General features: G+C 36.1%; 1 protein-coding gene across 5 annotated transcripts in view; it reads left to right on the top strand.

Moving 5' to 3' along the window:
* Positions 1-26,236, top strand: part of PALMD (palmdelphin) — a 54,892-nt gene that overhangs the window by 1,240 nt on the left and 27,416 nt on the right. For 2 of the 5 annotated variants that reach the window (XM_059077560.2, XM_067040314.1), the window contains exon 3: positions 23,266-23,346. In XM_059077560.2, the coding sequence (XP_058933543.1) occupies positions 23,266-23,346 (81 nt within the window). Of the gene's footprint in view, positions 1-19,574; positions 19,728-23,130; positions 23,347-26,236 lie in introns of all 5 variants that reach the window. The other 3 variants (XM_067040329.1, XM_067040323.1, XM_067040318.1) reach the window with 2 other exon arrangements.

Raw genomic sequence — 26,236 nt, forward strand, 5'->3', positions numbered from 1 at the left:
ACAAATAACTTGAAACTTTTTATTTGTAGTTGTGGAAGTGTGTCCAGAAAGCCTAACAAAATTAAAATGAATGTCGTCGTACTTAAGCTAAGCATTAAACAAGAGAAAAGTAGGTAAAAGCATGTATCAGATTAATTCTAAGATATCAGTTTCCAGCAGAGTCACAAACTGAATAAGATCCTGATAAAGGAATGCAATGCATGCGATGCAATGGATTTGGAAAATATTTCGTTAATACCGGGAGGGAGGATAGTGCATTTTTTATGTTTGTTCTGGGAAAGAGTCAAAGTGTGAAATGAATTACTTTCCTTAAATGATCCAGCTTTTTTTTTTTTTTTTTTTAATTTTCCAAAATCCTCTATTTGGCAGTAACTTGGAAATCTCTGGCACAATCACTTATCATTAGCTACAACTTATAATTTTTTTAAAGAAAAACCACTTTGGAAATCAACATCCCAATTTTTCAGCATTTTCTGCCACTGAAATTAACTATCAGGAGTACTTTTAAAAAACTGACGCATAATATCACAGATGCGGATTTATCAATTTCAATGTATACTGGACATTACTATCTATAAAAATAACTCTTCATTGCCTTGTGAAAAGAAAACAGATGCAAAAGCAGGGTGGGTAGAAAGATATTACTCTTTGCTCTTCGAAGTCCCACAGCATAAATTATTACTATGCTAAGCCCATTTTAGAATTTTTATTAGAAGGATACAATGTTTCAGTTCCACCCAGAAAGATGCAGTAACTTGAAATATTTTCTCAGCCAATGGTTAGGAACCAAAAATCCACAGATAAAATTGGCACTTTTCCATAAGACAGTGCTCTCGAAATGTCCAACTTCTAATTAGTACATTTTCCTTTCAGAAAACCTTGGTTTGGATTATTGTTTGTTTTGCTTTGTTCTTTTTTGTTGTTAACCTCAGCCACCATTTCAGCTGTCCCGCTTTAAGGGACAGGAACTGGGCCCTGCTCTGTTGTTTTTGGCATGGGCCTTTTAGGTTACAGCTGTTGTCTAAAGGTTACTGTATTAGACTGTGTGAGTTGTGTGGGCACAAGCTCCGCTTTTCCTGATGCTTCTATCTCCTAATTAACTAAATTAAATCATGTATCCAATGAAATCCACAAGTAGCCCCTTGAACCACATTTTCCTTTTTGAATCACAGTCCACCCTTGCTTCCACCCTTTTTACACCCAGTGCACCTTACAACTCGTACTAAAGCAGCATGTGTTCTAAAGGTATGACTGCATACAGTTATTCAGGAAAACTAGGAATTTTCACTGAGGGTTCCAAATGCAAATAGAGCTAGAACAAAAGTCATAATGCCTTAAATGCCTTACAAGCAGACAAGAGAATAAATAGGTTCCTGAATATACTGGTGTGTGCTTTTATGATCATTTAAAAAATAAAATAAAATAACAACTACTTTTTGGAATATTTCATTAGCTTAACCATATCCCATTAGAAAGAATTAAGCAAATCTCCAAAGTAAAATCTCAAAGTAATTCTATTTTGGAAGTAAGATACTTGTATAAAGATTGTAGAGAAAAAATTGAGAAGAGTTTGTGAGAGCAAATCTCCAATAGCATACACCTCACCAGACACATTGGTCACCACCTAAAAGGAAAAAATGGAGCAGTGGTGTGTCCATGGAAACAACACATCCACTCATCTCCCTCCCGGACACCCTGGGAAATGCCAGCTTTCTCCACCCTTGCCTTACGCAGGAAGCCACCTCAGCTATTGCCCTTCCCCCTGGGAAATGAAAACACACAGTGTCCAGAGAGTTTGCAGGGATTGTTTCATTTTTGGAAGTACTTAAAATCTTCAAAATCTCTGACCTAGACTAAAACTCAGAGACAATATCCTCATTTTAACTGTTTTCCTCTTATTTCCCTACACTGAAATAATTTTTATGTACTGTAAGAACAAAATCATAAGACAATTGCCCAATGTAACCCAACACAGCAACTCATAGGCACTTTGTTAGAAAAAATAAAAACTTTTGACAGTCTAAGAAAGATCTATTTGATTTTTATACTAAAATTTATCCCTCCAATTCCTGGCTGTGAAATGAAATAATCTTCACTGTTATATTTATTCCACATGATTTGAGCATCCAAAAAGTCATTATTTCCACTGCAAGGAATTTAAAAAACAAATGTATATGCCTATAACTTGACAGAATCAAGTGCCAGTCTTATTGTTCCTCTTTTTTAAAAATCAGATTAAGCGTAGTAAGTAGATGGAATGTGACACCAGGCTCTCAAACTGAAAACTAAATTACTGTGATGGTGCCATTCATTTCAAATTTTAGATTAGTCAGAAGTCCTTCTCAAAGACTGTAAGAGGGGGAATTCCCTGGCGGTCTGCTGGTGAGGACTCTGTGTTTCACTGCCGAGGGGGCGGGTTCAATCCCTGGTTGGGCAACTAAGATCTCGCAACCCACAGGGTGAGGTCCCCCCCTCAAAAAAAGGACTTAAAGAGAATAAAGGCAAAATTATGAAAGTACACAGAAATGATTGTTTAAAAGAAGGCACCTCATTTGGGTATACCAAATATGGGTTATATTTTGTACACTTAACTCTCATGTTTCTCCTTCATTACTTTATCCATGTACAGGCATATCTTGGAGATACTGCAGGTTTGGTTCTAGACCACTGCAATAAAGCAAATATCACAAAAAAGTGAGTCACACAAATTTTTTAGTTTCCCAGTAGAGATAAAACTTATGTTTGGACTGTATAACATAATGCAATAGTATTATGTCTAAAAAATAATGTGCATACCTTAATTAAAAAAGACTTTATTGCTAAAAAATGCTAACCATCATGAGTCTTCAGCGAGTTGTAATCTTTTTGCCATAGTCACATCAAAGATCACTGAGCACAGACAAAGAAATACTGTATGTTTTCACTATATGTGAAATCTAAAAAATAAAACAAACAAACAATTATAACAAAACAGAAGCAGACTCACAGACACAGAGGAAAAACTAGTGGTTACCAGAGTAGGGGGAGGGGTGAGGAGCAAAATAGGCAAAGGGGATCAAAGGTACAAACTATTAGGTATAAAATAAATAAGTTACAAGGAGATAATGTACAGCATGGGGAATACAGTCAGTATTTTATAATAAATTTGTATGGAGTGCAATCTATAAAAATATTGAATTGCTAGGTTTGCACCTGAAACTAATATAATATTGTAAGTCAACTATACTTCAATTAAAAAAAAAAGACTGCTCACAATGAAAAAAAACAAACAAAAAGATCACTGATCACAGATCACCATAACAAATATAATAATAATGGAAAAGTTTGAAGTATTGCAACAATCAGCAAAATGTAAAAGTGATCAAATGCTGTTGAAAAAATGGCGCCAATAGACTTGCTCCGCGCCCGGTTGTCACAAACCTTCAAACTGTAAAAAAAAAGGAAAAAAGCAGTATCTATGGAGCGAAATAAAAGTGAAGCACAATAAACTGAGGTACACTTGTACCAACTCTTCACTTACTAAATTAATGGTCAAAGTATATCTTAGCCAAAGAATTTAGTTTTCAACTCTAAGTGGAAAACAGGGTACTTCAAACTAATTAAATATTACATTGATTAAAAAGTCTCTTGAGGCTTAAGTTAGTACATACTGTTAAAATAGCTGATTTTGATACAAAAGGAGAGCTACTGAAGTAGGCTAGCAATTTGAAACGTGCTTTGAATATCACCGAACTGACAATACCAATGTCTCCAGCGGTCTCGGGAAGAGTGAGATGAAGGACTGAAAGAGTTATCTCTATAGAGTTCCTCTCTGGAAGTAAACATGGTCCACACCAAAGAATGATGAAAAGGCGCAGGTAAATTTCCCTCAGAAATAGCAAGATCCCCTTATGACCTGTAATATCCTATACTGCTCACATCCTCCTCCACAAGGAACATGTTTTCTTATCTCCACTCTGATGGTGACATTAGAAACTCCTGTTACTAAATAACATGGGGAGACTCAGACTGGAAAACTCCTAGATCTGAAACTGGCTAGAGATCATAGATTCACAAAAATAGTACTGTTTGGGATGAGGGGGGTGAGCTCAGAAGAATTCTGAGAACTAGAATCAATGTACAGAGAACAAACCAGCTGAGGAGAAAGGGGCTAAGAATAAAGCTGATATTTTTACTCTTTTCAAAGCTTAACCTTTAATGTTAGAAATGCATGTTATCCATTCATTCTCTCATTCCCTTTATTCAATTCATGGTTATTGAGCGCTTACTGTGTGCCAAACCTCATGCATTCACATTAAAATAAGTGAAGAAAAGGGAATCATGAGTGTCAGGAGTGGTATGGGATGGGTTGCAATTTGCAGTAGCATGGTCAGGATGGGCCTCATGGAGAGGGTGACATTTGATCATAGATAAAGGAGGTGAACTTGGTCAAAAGTTAGACAACAGCAATAATCACAAGGACAAGCACCTGCCTAGGACTGACTCCATTTGGTAATGAGCCACTTAAAGGCCTGATGCTGGAATCTGAGCAACAGATTTGCCGGCCAAATCTGCTCATGACGCAGAATTATCAAGAGCTCTCACATTTCCCCAGATCCACTCCCTATTTTGTTCCACTCCCAAGGAATTTTTTTCTAGACTTGTAAACATAGGAAAGTAGGAGGTAGAAAGCTCTTTATATAAAACAGAAATCTACCCAATACAAAGACCACTATTAAAACAATAACATAAATACACACAGGTTCTATTAATAGTTACTTCCTTAGCACATGTTTCCTCTCACTAGACACCCCACCTCATCTCGTTCTCTTTTTTTTCAATATCTGGGATCTTCTAACAGTTAATAAAACAGTTAATGACCTCAAAGCAGCACTTGCTACATAATTGGTGAGGCCCCTTACACGATGAGCATGTGGGGATCCCCGTTCAAAAAGTGTTCAGAATTTCAAGGTGGTAACAGCAGAAGTTTAAAAGCATTCAGACTAAGCACTGGGCCCTTCTGAGCGTGGTGCCCTCATGTATGACTTCACAGGTCACATGTCCAAGAAGCCCAGGCTGCTGGCCAGGTACATTTTTTTCCCTGTCCATTCTTCCTGTACAAAGGAGAGTGTGAAAACAAGTGCAAGCCAGCCTGGATCTTGACAGAAGTTAGACCTTAACATGTGTTTGGATCGCTGTGTTATTTAGAGCTCTAAGGACTCCTTAAAGTAATAATGACTAAAAGGAAGCATAATGAACCATTGTTCCACTGTACCTTGTGGTTAAGACAAAGTTACGGGAAGAGTTCCCAATTTGTCATGAGCATCCCAAGACATTCACTTAAAGATGGTATGTGGAGATACAGGAATTTCCTAAGTAAAGATGTCCTGTGCCACTATATTCAAACAATGAAGCCTCCACACAATTTTCCACAGTGCTATACTATTACATGTTTCTTCCAGAGAGGGAAAGGTTTCTTCAAACAAAAGTACTATGCCACATTTCTTTGCCAAACATAATAGCCCACCCACAAAGGAGACCATGTGATGAGGTATAATAATTTTGATAGCTTATTAAGGAAACTGCCTTTTGATAACCAGGGGTGGTTTTTCCAGTGTGCTACAGAGTGATAATGCTACTTTGCAAAGCCCTCTACTGACAAGAATCCCCATGAACTTTCTCAACATTACTAGATGGTGAAAAGGAAAAGCTGCTTCTTTAGAAAACTGTGATTAAAACAAACCAGAGAGTAAGTCAGACAAGAGTCTAAACAAGTACAGCATAGTTCAGGCTAAAACCAAAACAGAGCTTCCACTTCCTAATCTAAAGTCTCAAACTACCTAGCTTCTCTTGAAATAAAATAAGAATGTTTTAATTTTTAATTTATTTAAATGGCAGTGGTGTCATTCTGGGGAGCTCAAGAAGTTTCCTCACCAGGAGCCCTGTGACATGTCTATTGTTCTAAAACACCATAGGAGCAGTTTGAGTGAGATCTGAACTTATGGTTTTTATGTAAAACTCCAGTGACTGGATTCACTCTAACCATTTCAGACATAGAGCCAGGTTATTTTCTGAACCTCTGGCTTCTGTCTTAAGCATCAAGTTTTCAATGTGTAACTGCATCAATGATTGATATGGGGTGATACAACATGTTAAAAGAAGCTACAAGAGCTACTCAAAATCAATCTATGCTAACAAATATAGATATAAAGACATATCCTAAGCACAAGAATTCTGAGATTAAAAATAATAATAACACCAAACTCCCAGTCCATCCCTCCCCCATCCCCCCTCCCTTGGTAACCACAAGTCTGTTCTCTATGTCCATGAGTCCGTTTCTGTTTTATAAATAAGTTCATTTGTGTCACATTTTAGATTCCACAAATAAGTGATATCCTATGGTATTTGTCTTTCTCTTTCTGACTTACTTCACTTAGTATGATAATATCTAGGTTCATCCATGCTGCTGCAAATGGCATTATTTCATTCTTTTTTATGGCTGAGTAATACTCCGAGGTATATATGTACCACACCTTCTTTATCCATTCATCTATTGATGGACATTTAGGCTGTTTCCATGTCTTGGCTATTGTGAATAGTGCTGCTATGAACATAGGGGTGCATGTATCTCTTTGAATTATAGTTTTAGGAGTTTGGGGTTAGTAGATGCAAACTATTACATATAGAATGGACAAACAACAAGGTACTACTGTATAGCACAGGGAACTATATTCAACATCCTGAGATAAACCATAATGGAAAAGAATATTAAAAAGAATATATATATATAAACTGAATCACTTTGCTGTACAGCAGAAATTAACACAACATTATAAATCACCTGTACTTCAATTTTTTTAAAAAAGATGGAAAAAATAATAACAGTTTGGGGTTAACATATACACATTACTATATATAAAATAGATAACCAACAAGGACCTATTGTGTAGCACAGAGAACTATCCTCAGTATCTCATAATAACCTACAATGGAAAAGAATCTGAAAAAGTATATATACATATATATATATATATATATATATATAACTGAATCACTTTGCTGTACACATTGTAAATTATACTTCAATTTTTAAAAAAAATAATAATAACCTATTCTTGCATAGCATTTAGACTTTAAAAATAAAAATAAAAACTTTCACATTCATTATCTCATTTGTCCAAACAGTCCTATGAGTATTTTCAAAAGCAGATGTTGCCATCCCCATTTTATAGGTGAAAAACCTAAGACCAAGGAAAGCTACAGGATTAGTTAAATAGTAGAAAATGGCAGAGTTTCTGCTCATAACATCACAATAAATTCTAGTAAATTTCAAAACCATAAACCTCACCCTTGTTCAGAACTTCCTCTGTTGTTCACTCTTAATAAAGTTTGAAGTGGAGCAAAGAGAATCTATGGAGGTTCTGCTTCACGTAAACCCCTTTTTTAACCCCAACCAGTCCTTCACACCCTGCAGTCTCCTCTCCTCTTCCCCAGGCTGATAGGAGTAGAAGTGGGAAAGGAAACAATGTGATGCCATTGCAGAAGCATTTTTTATTGCTTTAACAGGATTGGGACAGAATCATTTTTCAGAGCATCCCATATTCTAAGCCTTGGTTACCTTCTCCCCATTCCACTTCCATTACATGGTCTCTTCCCTTCCAGCCAGGATTTCTTAAGGCAAAGACATTGTTGCATCTCTCACAGCCCCCCAACACTGAGCACCACACTAGCTGGAGCCCAAAAAACCCATCATGAATAAGTGAATGAAGCTGAAAGGAGGGAGACAGTTAATGATTGTTTGCCCAGCTAACAGATTTTTTTTTTTTTTTTTTACTGAAGACACGGCCAAGTTTACCATCACCCTTTGATTATTCAGGAGTTTGTTTTGTGTTTGTTGTTTATCCTTGTTTTGTTTTGTTTTGTCACAATTCATTAAAACAAACAGGAAAGGGTAGACAAAGGAATAAAAGAGTAGAACATAAACCAGATTCTATTTAGAGATCTGTCAGAATTTGTTGTAAAGCTGGGAAAGAAGACTAAATTTACTAAATAAAATGAGGTTTAGAAAAATTGTGCTTTTTAATTCACCCCATAAGTAGTAGTGATAACTACATCCAATTCCCATGGCTAACATAAGAATTAGGGTTTTTCAAAGCTAAATTCAGAAATAATCATAGGACCAGGAGAAAACTTAGGGATTTCTTCATCCACATTCCCATCCCCATTACACCATGCTCAAGAGATGCTCACCCAGTTTCTCCTTGAGCACTTCCAATATCAGGTGGGTGGATTAATACCTCCCAAAATACCCTATTCCATTTGAGAACAAGTCTCTGTGTTAAGAGTTCTGACATAATGTGCCAGAATCTAGTTTCCTATAACTGCTTCCCAATCATGACTCTAGCCATTGAAGCTGTACAGCTTTAGTTTCTTGATTTCAATCATTCCTCATATCACAGGCTCATTCTAGACACTCTTAAATGTCAGTGTCACTCTTAAAATTTGGTGCTGAGAGTTGAACAGAACACTCTGACCAGTACAGAGACCTTACTGCTCTTAATTTCCCTTGTTTGGCTAATCGTATTTCTACAGATATATTTGGGAAGTGATAAGGAGTAGTTTAAGGAGCATTATCTTTGGAATTATAGAAAATTAGGCTCAATACCAGTTCCAACACTAGACCAACTTTATGACTTGGGGAAGCTGATAAACTCTCTGGTCCTCACTTCAGTGTCTCTAAAATTAATAATGAATTAACTTGAAAGCTCAGTATTCAATACACAATGAATATACAAAAATCAATAGCTTTCTGAAAAACAATAATTAGTCAGAAATTGTAATGTGAAAACATCCCATTCCTGATAGCTACATTTTTTAAAAAACTGTTGAAACCTAAAAATAATCCTATTTAGAAAATGTACAGAATTTATATGAAGAAACCTTTATGTTTTTATACCTACTAAGGAACTGTGCATGATATATATAGTGAAACTTTACTAAGTGATATAATATATATGTCTAGAGAAGCACACCATTCCTTGAGGTAAGGTTTGAATACAAAAAAAGCTGTCACATATTTTCAAATTTATTTTAAATTTAATGCAATTCCAATCAAAATCTCTAATGAGGCATTCTTCTTCACTTCTGATGGCACCATGAAATTGCTAAAACAGGATAATTTGGCAATTGATAAAAGAAAACTCAAAAACTGTTTTACCCTTTGACCAAGAATTTCATTAACAAGGAAATTTATACTAAAGAAAAATAAGAGATGCATACAAGATGGATTCCTAAGATGTTCATAGCATAACAAAATCATTTCTTATAGTATATAATACAAAAGTGGAAGCAAATTCAACGTCCAAAAATAGGGACTAATTGAATAAATACAGTGCACATATACATGTGTGTGTATATATATGCATGTATGTGAAATAGAATAATGTGCATCCATTAAAAATAATTTAGAAAACTATTTAATGACATGGTATATCATTATGTTCATGATATATTAAAAAAATAAGATTACTAAGTGTGTAACAAACAATTCAAATTTTATATGAGCTATATCATGCAGATGTAAATCATATATAACAGTATCGATCTCTGATTATCTCTGGATAAAGATAATTACTATTAAGAGTAACTTTTAAAATTCCATCAGGGTGTGTGGTTTTTTTGTTTGTTTGCTTGTTTGGTTGATTGGTTGGTTGATTTTTTTTTTTTTTTTTTTGGCTTGGTAGGGAGTAATGAAGCATAAGGAATTGGTTGAGTTTTCAATTTAGTTTCTATTGGAATGTAACAAAATGATTCCAAAGTCCAATTGGAAAAATAAACTACTGCTACTAATCAAGACATTTTAGAGAAAAGCAACAAGGAAAACTTGCCCAATAAAATGTTAAATTATCTCATTGGTGCTACCTAGTATCAAAATCTATAACTAAAGACTATACAGATAACCTAGAGCCAGACCCTAATGTACATTTTTTTTAGTGTAAATGATAAAAGTTAGTAAATGATAAAATTAGTAAACAAAAAAAGTAAACCAATAGGAAAGAATTCTTTGATAAAACTTAAGATCTAGTTTAAAATTTGGGAAAAAAATATTAGACCCTCAGCATTTACCATAAATCAAAATTAATTAGGCTGGATTTAAGAGGTTTTTTAAAACTCTTTAGGAAACTGGAAGAAAATATTGGTGAATAATTACTGTATCTCAGATAGTAAAAGATATTAAAAACATAAAAGCAATAGGAAAAAACTTTCAGTACTTCTAGGAACACCATAAATAAAATTTAAAGGCAAACAGGAAAAATTATTTACAACTAGTATGGCAAACAAAAGGTTACTATTCCTAATACAAAGAGTTCTTACAAATTGTTGATTAACTAATTAATAGGCTTTACCCAAAAATAGGTAGCCATCACAAACAGGCAATTTTTAAAAATAAATAATACAAATAGCCGAGAAAATTATGAAAAATATTTGACCACACTAATATCAGAAATCTGATTAAGACATCAAAATAAGACACTATTTTTGCTCTACTTATATTGCTAAAGGATCTTTTACTTATAATATTCCTAATTAGAGTGAGGTAATGGACACTGTTTTGCAGAAATATAAGTTAAAATAACTTTTCACTGCAGTCCTTTTACCAATCTGCATCAAGAATTTTTAAAACATCCCTACCCCTTGATGAGCTAAATTCTAGGGACCAATCCTGAGGAAATAATCAGACAAAAGTGGTCAAAATTTTACAAATAAGGAACTTTATCATACAACTACTTATAAGCGCAAAAGATTCAAAACAACCTAAAAGGCAGAAAAAGGGAGAGTGATTAAGCAAATTACAATATTCCGAATAAAATTCAATATTTTTATTATTAAAATTCAATTAAATGAGAAATGCTCACGACACAATATTAAGTGCAAAAGGTGGAACACAAAACTGTGTGTATGGGTCTCCTTGCGTGGTTTGCACATGTGTGTTTGTATAAATTTGCATATCTGTGTTTTGGGTATACTGAAAAAATATTGGAATAAAATGCACCAAAATGTACATAGTAGTTATTTCTAAAGTAGTGGGAGTATAGGAGATTTTTATATTTTTCTTTAAAGTTGTCTAGATTTTTCAACTGTTCTGCAATTAACATATCCTATAAGTTTCATAGTGTACATTTATTAATAATAAAATTAATCATTAATTTGGGTCCATTTTTCCTACCAGACAAGATGTTTGAAATCTTGGCTTGGTCATCTTCTATTTCATTGGTTCCCAAACCTGGCTGTTCATTAAAGTCGCCTGGAGCAGCTTCTAGCAACAAGTCTTCCAGTGCACACCCACTTCACCCTTGAAATTCTGGTTCAGAAAATTAGCTCAGTATGTTTATGTTTACTTTTTTATTGGGCATAGTATTTTTTTTATACAGCAGGTTCTTATTAGTCATCAATTTTATATACAGCAATGTATACATGTCAATCCCAATCGCCCAATTCATCACACCACCATCTCCACCCCACAGTGGTTTTTCCCCCCTTGGTGACCATACGTTTGTTCTCTACATCTGTGTCTCAACTTCTGCCCTGCAAACCGATTCATCTGTACCCTTTTTCTAGGTTCCACATACATGCGTTAATATACGATATTTGTTTTTCTCTTTCTGACTTACTTCACTCTGTATGAGAGTCTCTAGATCCAGCCATGTCTCAACAAATGACTCAATTTCGTTCCTTTTTATGGCGAAGTAATATTCCATTGTATATACGTACCATAACTTCTTTATCCATTCGTCTGTTGATGGGCATATAGGTTGCTTCCATGACCTGCCTACTGTAAAAAGGGCTGCAATGAACATTGAGGTGCATGTGTCTTTTTGAATTATGGTTTTCTCTGGGTATATGCCCAGTAGTGGGATTACTGATGTTAATTCTATTTTTAGTTCTTTAAGGAACCTCCATACTGTTCTCCATAGTGGCTCTATCAATTTACATTCCCACCAACAGTGCAAGAGGGTTCATTTTCTCCACACCCTCTCCAGCATTTGTTGTTTGTAGATTTTCTGATGATGCCCATTCTAACTGGTGTGAGGTGATACCTCATTGAAGTTTTGATTTTCATTTCTCTAATAATTAGTGATGTTGAGCAACTTTTCATATGCTTCTTGGCCATCTGTATGTCTTCTTTGGAGAAATGTCTATTTAGGTCTTCTGCCCATTTTTGGATTGGGTTGTTTGTTTCTTTAATATTGATCTGTATGAGCTCTTTATATATTTTGGAGATTAATCCTTTGTCCGTTGATTTGTTTGAAAATATTTTCTCCCATTCTGAGGGTTGTCTTTCTGTCTTGTTTATGGTTTACTTTGCTGTGCAAAAGCTTTGAAGTTTCATTAGGTCCCATTTGTTTATTTTTGTTTTTATTTCCAATACTCTAGGAGGTGGATCAAAAAAGGTCTTGCTGTGATTTATGTCAAAGAGTGTTCTTCCTATGTTTTCCTCTAAGAGTTTTATATTGTCCTCTCTCACATTCAGGTCCTTAATCCATTTTGAGTTTATTTTTGTGTATGGTGTTAGGGGGTGTTCTAATTTCATTCTTTTACATGTAGCTGTACAGTTTTCCCAGCACCACTTATTGAAGAGACTGTCTTTTCTCCACTGTATATCTTTGCCTCCTTTGTCATAGATTAGTGGACCATAGGTGTGCGGGTTTATCTCTGGGCTTTCTATATTGTTCCATTGATCTATGTTCTGTTTTTGTGCCAGTACCATATTGTCTTCATGACTGTAGTTTTGTAGTATAGTCTGAAGTCAGAGAGTCTGATTCCTCCAGCTCCCTTTTTTTCCCTCAAGACTGCTTTGGTTATTCGGGGTCTTTTGTGTCTCTGTACAAATGTTAAGATTATTTGTTCTAGTTCTGTAAAAAATGCCATTGGTAATTTGATAGGGATTGCATTGAATCTGTAGATTGCTTTGGGTAGTATAGTCATTTTCACAATATTGATTCTTCCAATCCAAGAACATGGTATATCTCTCCATCTGTTTGTATCATCTTTAATTTCTTTCATCACTGTCTTATAGTTTTCTGCATACAGGTCTTTTGTCTCCCTAGGTAGGTTTATTCCTAGGTATTTTATTCTTTTTGCTGCAATGGTAAATGGGAGTGTTTCTTTAATTTCTCTTTCAGATTTTCCATCATTAGTGTAGAGGAATGCAAGAGATTTCTCTGCATTAATTTTGTATCCTGCAACTTTACCAAATTCATTGATTAGCTCTAGTAGTTCTCTGGTGGCATTTTTAGGATTCTCTATGTATAGTATCATGTCATCTGCAAAGAGTGACAGTTTTACTTCTTCTTTTCCAATTTGTATTCCTTTTATTTCTTTTTCTTCTCTGATTGCCGTGGCTAGAAGTTCCAAGACTATGTTGAATAATAGTGGTGAGAGTGGACATCCTTCTCTTGCTCCTGATCTTAGAGGAAATGCTTTCAGTTTTTCACCATTGAGAATGATGTTTACTGTGGGTTTGTCGTATATGACCTTTATTATGTGGAGGTAGGTTCCCTCTATGTCCCTTTCTGGAGAGTTTTTATCATAAATGGGTGTTGAATTTTGTCAAAAGCTTTTTCTGCATCTATTGAGATGATCATACGGTTTTTATTCTTCAATTTGTTAATATGGTATATCACATTGATTGATTTGCATATATTGAAGAATCCTTGCATCCCTGGGATAAATCCCACTTGATCATGGTGTATGATCCTTTTAATGTGTTGCTGGATTCTGTTTGCTAGTATTTTGTTGAGGATTTTTGCATCTATATTCATCAGTGATATTGGTCTGTAATTTTCTTATTTTGAAGTATCTTTGTCTGATTTTGGTATCAAGGTGATGGTGGCCTCATAGAATGAGTTTAGGAGTGTTCCTTCCTCTGCAATTGTTTGTAAGAGTTTGAGAAGTATAGCTGTTAGCTCTTCTCTAAATACTTGATAGAATTCACCTGTGAAGCCATCTGCTCCTGGACTTTTGTTTGTTGGAAGTTTTTTAATCACAGTTTCAATTTCATTACTTGTGATTGGTATGTTCATATTTTCTGTTTCTTCCTGGTTCAGTCTTGGAAGGTTATACATTTATAAGAATTTGTCCATTTCTTCCAGGTTGTCCATTTTATTGGCATAGAGTTGCTTGTAGTAGTCTCTTAGGATTCTTTGTATTTCTACGGTGTCTTTTGTAACTTCTCCTTTTTCATTTCTAATTTTATTGATTTGAGTCCTCTCCCTCTTTTTCTTGATGAGTCTGGATAATGGTTTATCAATATTGTTTATCTTCTCAAAGAAACAGCTTTTAGTTTTATTAATCTTTGCTATTGTTTTCTTTGTTTCATTTATTTCTGCTCTGATCTTTATGATTTCTTTCCTTCTGCTAACTTTGGGTTTTGTTGGTTCTTCTTTCACTAGTTCCTTTAGGTGTAAGGTTAGATTTTTTATTTGAGATAGTTCTTGTTTCTTGAGGTAGGCTTGTATAGCTATAAACTTCCCTCTTAGAACTGCTTTTGCTGCATCCCATAGGTTTTGGATCATCATGTTTTCATTGTCATTTGTCTCTAGGTATTTTTTTATTTCCTCTTTAATTTCTTCAGTGATCTCTTGCTTATTTAGTAACGTATTGCTTAGCCTCCATGTGTTTGTGTTTTTTACTTTTTTTCCCTGTAATTCATTTCTAATCTCATAGCGTTTTGGTCAGAAAAGATGCTTGATATGATTTCAATTTTCTTAAATTTACTGAGGCTAGATTTGTGACCCAAGATGTGATCTATCCTGGAGAATATTCTGTTTGCACTTGAGAAGAAAGTGTAATCTGCTGTTTTTGGATGGAATGCCCTATAAATGTCAGTTAAATCTGTCTGGTCTGTTGTGTCATTTAAAGCTTCTCTTTCCTTATTTATTTTCATTTTGCATGATCTGTCCATTGGTGTAAGTGAGGTGTTAAAGTCCCCCATTATTATTGTGTTACTGTCGATTTCCTCTTTTATAGCTGTTAGCAGTTGCCTTATGTATTGAGGTGCTCCTATGTTGGGTGCATATATATTTATAATTATTATATCTTCTTCTCGGATTGATCCCTTGATTGTTATGCAGCATCCTTCCTGTCTCTTGTAACATTCTTTATTTTAAAGTCTATTTTTTCTGATACGAGTATAGCTACTCCAGCTTTCTTTTGATTTCCATTTGCATGGAATATCTTTTTCCATCCCCTCACTTTCAGTCTGTATGTGTCCCTAGGTCTGAAGTGGGTCTCTTGTAGACAGCATATATATGGGTCTTGTTTTTGTATCCATTCAGCAAGCCTGTGTCTTTTGGTTGGAGCATTTAATCCATTCACATTTAAGGTAATTATCAATATGTATGTTCCTATTACCATTTTCTTAATTTTTCTGGGTTTGGTTTTGTAGGTCCTTTTGTTCTCTTGTGTTTCCCACTTAGAGAAGTTCCTTTAGCATTTGTTGTAGAGCTTGTTTGGTGGTTCTGAATTCTCCTAGCTTTTGGTTGTCTGTAAAGCTTTTGATTTCTCCATCGAATCTGAATGAGATTCTTTCTGGGTAGAGTAATCTTGGTTGCAGGTTCTTCCCTTTCATCACTTAAGTATATCATGCTACTCCTTCTGGCTTGTAGAGTTTCTGCTGAGAAATCAGCTGTTAACCTTATGGGAGTTCCCTTGTATGTTATTTGTCATTTTCCCCTTGCTACTTTCAATAATTTTTCTTTGTCTTTAATTTTTGCCAGTTTGATTACTATGTCTCGGCGTGTTTCTCCTTGGGTTTATCCCATATGGGACTCACTGTGCTTCCTGGACTTGGGTGGCTATTTCCTTTCCCATGTTAGGGAAGTTTTCGACTATAATCTCTTCAAATATTTTCTCTGGTCCTTTCTCTCTCTCTTCTCCTTCTGGGACCCGTATAATGCAAATGTTGTTGCATTTAATGTTGTCCCAGAGGTCTCTTAGGCTGTCTTCATTTCTTTTCATTCTTTTTTCTTTATTCTGTTCTGCAGCAGTGAATTCCACCATTCTGTCTTCCAGGTCACTTATCCGTTCTTCTGCCTCAGTTATTCTGCTATTGATTCCTTCTAGTGTAGTTTTCATTTCAGTTAATTGTATTGTTCATCTCTGTTTGTTTGTTCTTTAATTCTTCTAGGTCTTTGTTAAACATTTCTTGCATCTTCTCGATCTTTGCCTCCATTCTTTTTCCGAGGTCCTGGATCATCTTCACTATCATTATTCTGAATTCTTTTTCTGGAAGGTTGCCTATCTCCACTTCATTTAGTTGTTTTTCTGGGTTTTTTGTCTTGTTCCTTCATCTGGTACATAGCCCTCTGCCCTTTCATCTTGTCTATCTTTCTGTGAATGTGGTTTTTGTTCCACAGGCTGCAGGATTGTAGTTCTTCTTGCTTCTGTTGTCTGCCCTCTGGTAGGGGCTTAGTTTTATTTTTCTATCCCTTATACGGCATTGGTTTTTTAAAAAACACGTTAAGACAATCATTTTCAAATAAATATTCCTCTCTGTTCACATTTACACAAATTTCCAAAAGAAAAATAATAAGAAACTTTGTCAAAAGTCATACTAAAACCAAGATACACTGAATTCCCATGATTTAGGTTCCTGTGCTCCTCAGTTTCTTTACCTGCATAAGGGGGATAAACGTGGTCCCTACTTCCTAAAGACTTGGGGAAAATTAAATAAGTTGATACATTTAAGTGCTCTAAGTAGTTCCTGACACATAAAAAGCTCTCAATAAATGTTAGCTATTGTTACAACCGTCATAATCATCATAGCAGCAGATCTTAAAAAATTAAGCAAAAGAAATAGTCTTAAATGCTTTGTTTTTAATAACTGAATGCTATCTCTTAGACATGCCTTGTCTAAATACAAGACTATTTAATAATTCATTCTACAACTTTGCCAAGTATTAACCAATACATTCACCAGTCATTAAATATTCATAATTCACCTTTTTCTCTCTTCAAAAAACTGGGTCATATGCCACTTTCAGCCTTCTGGTGCCTCTTCACTTCACCCAAGATTCCAAGATTACTTGATAATATTTTCCTGTCATGTCTATACATTTTTCTGCTCCCTGAAATGAAATCCGAGTCTGAGCAGTTCTGTCTTTGGTGCTTTATATCTTCTTGGGCTTTGATTTCCCTTTAAGCATATTTGTTCTACCCTTTCCAGGATCAAGATTATTCTCCTTAATCAAAAAAAAAAAAAATGGAAGTAAAATAGGATTGAAGTAGTTCTAGTTTATCTCTGACATGCTGATATTACACTCTGTATCTCAGCAGTAGTCTTTTTGCTCTCAACATATTGAATATATATATATTTACTTATACACACATGCTTTTTGTGTCCTCAATGTTTTTCACATGCTTCACATCTTGTCACCGTGAATTTGTAACTTATTTACATATTTGTACGTATTTTTACCTATTACAAATGGGTACCACCTGTTTATCTGTATTCTTGGTTTCACGAGCTTTGGGGAAGCTCCCAGTGATATTAAGCTATTTAGTTTGGTTTGATTTAGTTCTCTTTTCTTTTTACTTGAGATCATTTTTTAATTGTGTATCAATATTTCCATTTGTAAATCACCCATGCTTCATGATCTATCTTCCTTCTTAAAATATTTGCCTCTTTTTCAAGAAATTTTAAAATAATTTTTCAAGAATTAAAAAAATCTACTTTCATTGAAATGTAGTAAACCTCTAACTATGCTCAGGATTCAATTCTAGGAGCATCGTGTTAGCACATCCGTTTCCTTCAAGGTTATCATTATATGCATTTCACCAGGAAGTTTTGTGTTGTTGGTAGTATTTAAATCCAAATAGTAGCTTCTATTATTGTTCTTTTGAGACCTTAAACAGTGAAAATATCAGCAAAGGTAGTCAAGAAATTACAAGATACTTCTATCAGAATGAATCTGAAACCATTTTCCTAATTGAATTCACCAAGTTCTATTATCAGTAATGTCTAATTAATCCCAAAATAAATTTCCGCATGGGTTCCCTTCCTCCAATACCTCTTAAATGTAGGTGTTTCACGAAGGCTCTGTCTTTAGCTCTCCTTTACATAAATATGTCTCTTGTCATGCTCTGATGTAGTCTCCTGGCCTCAGCTATCCCTTCCAAAACTCTGGCATCATTATCTCTAGCTCTGACTTCCCTTCCGATCTAGCTCCATCCAGCATTTCAACTACCTGCCAGGTTACTCCACCAGGTTGTCCCAAAGACACCTCAACCTTGGTGTAAATCACCATCTTCCCTCCCAAATTTGCTTTCTTCTCCTGAATTTCCTATTTTTATTAGTGATTCTGTTCTCCTCTCAGTTTACCCGGATATAAAAGCCTTATACCCCATTTGACCTCTTCCTCTCCTGCATCCATATGTCATCAGTTGCCAAGTCCTGCTAATTTTAACTGCTTGGTATCTCTGACATCCCCACCCTCTGTTACCTCTTGTTCAAGCTCTCTTGATCTTATGTATGAGTTGTAGCCTAACTGATTATCCCTTTCAAGTTGTCTTCTTCAGTATCTATAAATCAGGCTATTTTAAACTTCTTAAAACATGGTTTTAACTATATTATTCCTCTCCCTCTGAAAACCTTTCATTGCTCCCTATCTCAATATGTAAATAAATTCTAAACTCCTTTCCCTGCCTTTTAGTATTCTCTATTAAGGATTTATCCTCATCTCATTTTCTTATTTCATTTTCCACTACTCTCTGTACGACAACTTGGATTCCAGACTTGCTATTCCAAATAATGTCCCAATTTTCTACAACAGGCCTTTGCTCACAATGAGCTCTAGAGGTGAATGCCTTTCCTCCCCATCCCCAGCTCTCCAGCAACTACCCAACATACTCTATTTGGATGCTACTTGAAAGCATCTCCTAACCAGATCATCTAGAAACAACCACTCCCTTTCACCCCTCAACTCTCACAAGACCTCACTTGTGCCTTAGTAATGACATTTATCACTTTATTTCTTAGACTATAGTTCCTTGCACAAATGATTTTCCTTCTTAAAGACAATGTAACCTCCTTGGTGAAAGTATCTACTTCTGAATAATTTTCAAACATAGCACAACTCTTAACATCACCTTAGCATAGCATTTATATAGAAGTCCCTAAGTGCTGAATAAATTTAAAATTAAATAACTCAGGATCAATCCTGCCTTCTTGATAGATTCAAGCATTTTAGAATATTAGCTAATCATTAATCAATAATATCTTTAAAATACTCACACTCCTAAATATTGTGCTTACTTTTATCAAGTATGTGATTGTAGTAATATCAATGAATCATAGATGGTCACAATAGCTTTGTAGTTGTACAAGTTTACTAAACTAATTTTCAAAACAATTAAGACCTAGGCTTTTACAGAATTGGAATCTGTGGGTGTCAGCTGCTAAAATATTCCAAGTCAGACAGCTGAAAATCTAAGCAATTGTTCATTGAACAAAACGTCTTTACTAGTTGAACACTGAAGAAGTAAACAGGACTTCTCTGGTGGCGCAGTGGTTAAGAATCTGCCTGGTAATGCAGGAGACATGGGCTCGAGCCCTGGTCGGGGAAGCTGCCACATGCCGTGAAGCAACTAAGCCCGTGTGCCACAACTACTGATCCTGAGTGCCTAGAGCCTGTGCTCCGCAACGAGAGAAGCCACCGCAATGAGAAGCCTGCGCACCGCAACTAAGAGTATCCCGCTCGCCGCAACTAGAGAAAGTCCACGCATAGCGACGAAGACCCAACGCAGTCAAAAATAAATAAATTTATTTTTTAAAAAAGAAGTAAACAGAAATATATGTTATTACGAAATGAGAGAGTGGCATGGACATATATACACTACCAAATATAAAATCAATAGCTAGTGGGAAGCAGCCACTTAGCACAGGGAGATCAGCTCGGTGCTTTGTGTCCACCTAGAGGGGCGGGATAGGGAGGGTGGGAGGGAGACGCAAGAGGGAGGAGATACGGGGATATACGTATATGTATGGCTGATTCACTTTGTTATAAAGCAGAAACTAACACACCACTGTAGAGCAATTATACTCCAATAAAGATGTTGAAAAAAAAGAAATATGTTATTCATAATGGTAAACATTAATAAATATCTGATGTGCTGGATTATGACAGGTGTATATAGAGATGCTCAAGCTTCTGGGGAAATTCTGGGAAGCAGATGGCATTTCACATCCATTTATTCCATGATAATTGGGAAGGAAGTAGCTGGCTATGATAACTTTCAGTATACTAGCAATAGAACTACATGTAAAACTTATAATTTATTCTGCCATAACGAAACTAAATTGTTGCCATATATTTTTCAGTAATGTTTATAGATCTTTATGAAATTTGGCAAAAGGATAACTTGCTGCTGATGAATATCTTATGAGGAAAAGTACTCCTATCTTAAAATAGAGTCATGCCCATAACATTATAAAATTACCTTCTTAACTACCTAGACTGATATGAGAGAGGCATCACATTACATCTGAGTGACAAAACATTGGTATTCCTTAGCAACCCTTCGATAAGCATCATGTTGCCAAAACACTTAGACGCCCTGCCTCTTCCCACAGCTTTCATTACCTTATTACTAACCTCAGGATGAAACAAACAACCCCAACTGGTTACCGGCAGTGGTGGGGAAGCGTTGCTGGGTGCAGCAGTCACGGTCACACATACATAACGTGCTCTTTTCTATGGGGTGTCCACGGAGAGAGATGGGCAGTTGCATACCAGCACACAGGGAACTAAAAATGTGCTCCTTTCTAATGAGGGGCCCTCCTCCGGCGCTGGTTGTGCTGGCCTCCAGACCTCAGTACTTCCCGATAGATAGGGCAATGGGGAAGATGTGGGAAGCTGTACTAATTTCCCACTCAGGAAAATGGTATAGTGAATTGGCTAAGAGGCTGAACTCAGATTGCCTGGCTTCATATCCTGGCTCTGCCACTTACTAGTTGTGAGAACCTGGATTGGTTAGTTAATCTCCGGAAACTTCCATTTCATCTTCTATAAAATGAAAATACTACACTATCTCTTTATTATCATGACTATTAAGTGTAATATTATTATATCTCTGTTATTATGACTATTAGGTTAAATAGTGCCTGAAAAATACTTACCAAAATGTTTGGCACAATAAGTTTAAAATATTACCAATATTTGCTCGGTAACAGTTTTGCGATATAATGGAGACCTGACTCACAGAGGTCTTCATAGTTTTTATTCCTAATGACCAGATTTCATCCAAACAAACAAGTGAATCTCAGTATCCATGCTTGTTGCCTAGCTCTTTTCTTTCCAAAAGAGCTGTTTATGAAAGTTAAAAAACAATACAGATGAGGTCATATACACTCCTTACACACAAAGAGAAACATGACATAAATTTGGACAGCAATGTATGTTCAAATGAATGCTGTTACATTCAACAAGTATACCTGAACTTATACATCAAAAAGGAGATTTACCTTCAAAGGAGTCACATCAAGAAGCCATGCACTTGTTTCAATAATGCTGCCAAATATTTTTGGAACTCTTCCTTCTAAATTACCTCCTGAGCCTGCTTCAAATTCTTTTAATCTTTTTTTTTTTTTTTTTTTTTTTTTTTTTGCAATACGCGGGTCTCTCACTGTTGCGGCCTCTCCCATCACGGAGCACAGGCTCCGGACGCGCAGGCCCAGCGGCCATGGCTCACGGGCCCAGCCGTGTGGGACCCTCCCAGACCGGGGCACGAACCTGCGTCCCCTGCATCGGCAGGCGGGATCCCAATCACTGCGCCACCAGGGAAGCCCCAAATTCTTTTAGATGTCTTCATTGGAAACACATGTTTACCTTTGGGAGTTTTCAATTTTGAAAGCAGATTTAAAAACAACTCATAAATAAGATGGAGGATAATGTCACCTCTGGTCAAAAAATAAGGAAATAGGGCTTCCCTGGTGGCGCAGTGGTTGAGAATCCGCCTGCCGATGCAGGAGACACGGGTTCGTGCCCCGGTCCGGGAAGATCCCACATGCCGCGGAGCGGCTGGGCCCGTGAGCCATGGCCGCTGAGCCTGCGTGTCTGGAGCCTGCGCTCCGCAACGGGAGAGGCCACAACAGTGAGAGGCCCGCGTACCGAAAAAAAAAAAAAAATTAAAAAAAAAAAAAAAAGGAAATAAGGGCCTTTTTGCATGGCTTGTAAAACGTCTCAAACAACTCCAGACAGGGAATCTCTAAAACATTTCAGACCCATGAAACTATTATCAGAATTAGTGTGTTGCTTTCTGTGTGATTAACAGATTATGTGTTTATTTACTTAATTGTATTAAAACAAATACTTGTAAAGCACTATGTGTCAAGCACTGTTCTAGGAGCCTTTGCATATATTAGCTAATTTAATGCTCATCTTATAGGTAGATGCCCTTATTACTTCCATTTTACAGATGAGGTAATGAGGCACAAAGTTAAGGATTTTGTCCCAGGACACACAGCTAGTTAATGGCAGAGCCAGAAATTGAAACCAGGCTTTCTATATAGTATACAGGCTATATTTTCTAAAAAGTACAACTTCTGTGTATCTATAGTTATGCTATCTGGGATTTTAAGGTATTGCAATTTAAACTTGGTGAAAGATACTATACCTCTCCATGAATTTTTTTAACCTCTGCTAGAAGCCCTCTTAGTGTTAACATGCATTATCTGATCCCTTTTTTTCCTCTCTCTCTCTTCCCATAGCAAGGTTTACAGGAGGAAACAGTCTCACTTTCTAGTTTCCTCGTGTTCTAACGCTCTAACAGGATAGCTCTAACGCTATCCTGTTTTCCCACATAAGCAGATCTTTCACCCAGCAGTTTCTTCAGCCTTATGCCAGGAACAGTCTCTCTCCTCACAATGTTTCCTCATGCCTATTTCAAAACTCCCTCCTTAAAGTTCACATTTTCCATTGCATCTCTAAGGAGCTCAATCTTGTTAGACTTAATGGGGAAGATAGAAAAGATGAGGGGGGAAGGAAAGACATTAAAATATTTTTAAATTCTCTTTGAAAAAGCACCTTATATCATTTTCCATCAGTAAAATGCTTTGAATGTCTCACTTTGCTCTCCTTTGCCTTGAAATAGGAGTTTCCAAAGCAGCTTCATACCAATGCCAAGAGCATACCACTGGCCAGCCATTCGATAATGACAGCATCCCCAAGGAAACATACTTAAGCAAATTGAAAAAAATAGATTATGCTGGAACACTTTTTATTTCAGGATAAAAGAAAAATACAGGAAGAAATATCACAGAAGCGTTTGAAAATAGAGGAAGAAAAACTAAAGCACCAGCATTTGAAGGTAACTTATGACTTTAATTTCATTTCAATGATTTTGCATTCAAATATTCTAATTGCACTCAAATTTCAGTAGTAAAGATGCTTTAGGAAGGAAAAAAATTCCAAGTTATACTAACACCCTAATAACCATAAGGGAAGCCATTAAGCTAGTAATATTTGCATATGAGACTAATACCTCCTAGCAAACATGTGGAAAATTGAAAACATGGTTTTATCATTTTATCCTTTATTACTGAATTTCCTCACTTTCTTGGGTAACCTTGAGAATTCAGTCTTGATAGTTTGGCCCTGAATACAGTCTTGCTTAACATCCCTCGGGAGTGGATCCAGCTGGGAAGTCCCTTTTGAAATCAATGAAAAGCCAGCCCTTACCCAGGGCATGCAAAGCAGACAGTGTCTGGCCTGCTCAAGGATGCTCGTATTTAAAAGCTCAGTGCAATGAATTCAATGTTGTTTGAGTGTGGTTCAAGGTTCTGTTTTATTTTGTTTTGACAGAACATGAGGTCATAACCAAAAATAAACTTCCATTTTTAAAATCAGACTTTACATCTTTCATGGGTGTGGTCATTTTGTAATTTAAGCACATTGAGTCTCACATTTTATTATGTAGCTTAGTCACAGGGTGCAACCAAATGACAAACAGGAGCTCCTTGGGAACAGGCCCAAGCAGGAAACTACTTACCTGGCAGGGCTTCTATCTATAGATGTAATAAATCCCTCAGTGAAACAATGCTGCACACTCGTGGGGTCTACAATCTTTTGGTAAACTTGCTGAATTCAGCTAAATCCATCTTTCTGATGGATCAAGTAACCACCTCTTGAGAGAAAAAAGACACAGTTTAGGATTCCAATTAGCCTCAGTTCTCTGGATTCTGTTTGCTTCTTTGCTCCTATACAAATTGACATTTCCAATGTTTCATGAATAATTTCAATGTGTAGTCAGCCTGCTATCCTTACAGTTTGTCACACTGAAATTACATGAGTAGGAGACATAGCCAAGAAATGCAGTGTATACTCCTAGAAAAATCAATGAAATAACACATTTTACTAAGTCATTTTGATACAAGTCAAATGAAGTCAAAAGCAAGTCTACAACAATTTTTGAGATAGGCAATTTCTAACTCCAAAATCACTCTCTTTCTCTCTCTCCCTCTCTCTCTCTTTCACACACAAACGCACACACACACACACACACACACACACACACAATTTGGATCTCACAGTGAACTAATTACTGCTTCTGAGTAATTGCTATCCTTACAGAATGAGTAGCCAAACAACATCAGAGTTCACAGTAGGAGAAAAGTTTTATATATCCTCTCTGTTCATTCTAGGAAGTAAGTTTCACACAGGAAAATTCTAACACACTGAGAGGTCCATTTCTGAGGTGACACCTCATTTCAATACTTAACAAAAACAGTCCGAAAGGTAATATATACTGTTCCCTATAGGTTTGCTTTCTGGATCCCAGAAGACCTCTACTAATCCAATCCAGTCAAAGCATGTATCATGCTTTGGACTGCAGTACACAGTTGTGCAGATGGTATACTGCATAGTTACCTGAGAGAGGGGGGTGCTGAAACCCTGCCCATACTCCCTTGGAACGGTACACTCTGGCACAGGGCTGCTTCTGTCTGGAGGACAAAGTTTCTTTCTCTCTGCACACAAGTGCTGTCCACCTTCCCAAGCTGTGCACTGACCTGAAGGAGTAGGAGTGGGGGACTGTACCTTTTCCTAATTTGCACATTAATGCCTTAGAGACTAGCAGTGGCCTTGAGAGTTGTAGCCCTTCTGCTTGCAACCTAGTGGGAAATTCAAGGTTAAGTAAATAATTAGTACAAGTTAAAGGATGATTTTTTTTTAATTTAAGCATAAGTGTAAGCATTAGTAATCCTTTAATCTGGGGTGGTCAAAAAAGGTTCTGTTAAAGGTGTGGGATTTAACCTGAGTCTTAACTGGTAAGTAGAAAACCTTCAGTCAATAAACATTTATTAAGCACCTATTATGTACAAGGTACTAAGCTGGACATTAAGAATATAAAATAAGTTTGATCTGTGCCCTTAAACGGTAACTGACACATAAACTTATAATGAGATTTATACTGTGATGAACACTATATCCAAGGCATCAACTGCAAAGGGAACATAGAGGAGAGAATGGCTGTTTCAGTAAGTACATTCTTCCAAGTTCTGCAGAAAATGGTTGGCTATTCCAACGGCAACTAGGCACAATTCCAAAATAGGGTTCAAAAATGTGCAGAAGTGTTCTAAAAATTGATTCCAAAATATCTTCACCAAGTCAAAAAAGCTCTGTTGGCTTCTGCAATTACCAGCCTTTCTTTTTATTTTCTTCTTCATCCATTTGTCTCCATTCCAGTGACTATCCTCACCACTTTCCCAATTGCAAATTATTTCATTACATGTCAATGACTCACTTTAAACAACACAAATGTAAATATTTACAAAGTGCTCCTTCTGTGTGAGCAGTACACACACTTCAGAATAGTTGTGGTAACTCACTCTAATATCCTTTAGCTCTGGAACCTGACATTCATACCAATGATGTCCTGGAAAGGGAGTTTCCACAGCCATTAACAGCATTCTCACATTCAAACATTCTGAGACTTGTCCACTCTTGATCTTTTTGCCTAGTACTCAACCTAGAAAACTTTTCTGGAAATCCATTTAAGTCATGGTATGAAAAATTAATTTATTCTTAATGTCTCCTGTAACTGCTGTGCAGAATATAGAAGTGCTTCAAGAAAACCTTTCCCTAAAAAACTGCCAAAAGATCTACTACCTGCATATCACATATTTTTATTTAGTTACTATGGCTTTTGATTCTGAATGTCATTGTTGTGAAATAGATTTTATTCTATTCCTCAATCTCAT

This window comes from Kogia breviceps, chromosome 1 (genome assembly GCF_026419965.1).
Source record: "Kogia breviceps isolate mKogBre1 chromosome 1, mKogBre1 haplotype 1, whole genome shotgun sequence".
NCBI lineage: Eukaryota > Metazoa > Chordata > Mammalia > Artiodactyla > Physeteridae > Kogia > Kogia breviceps.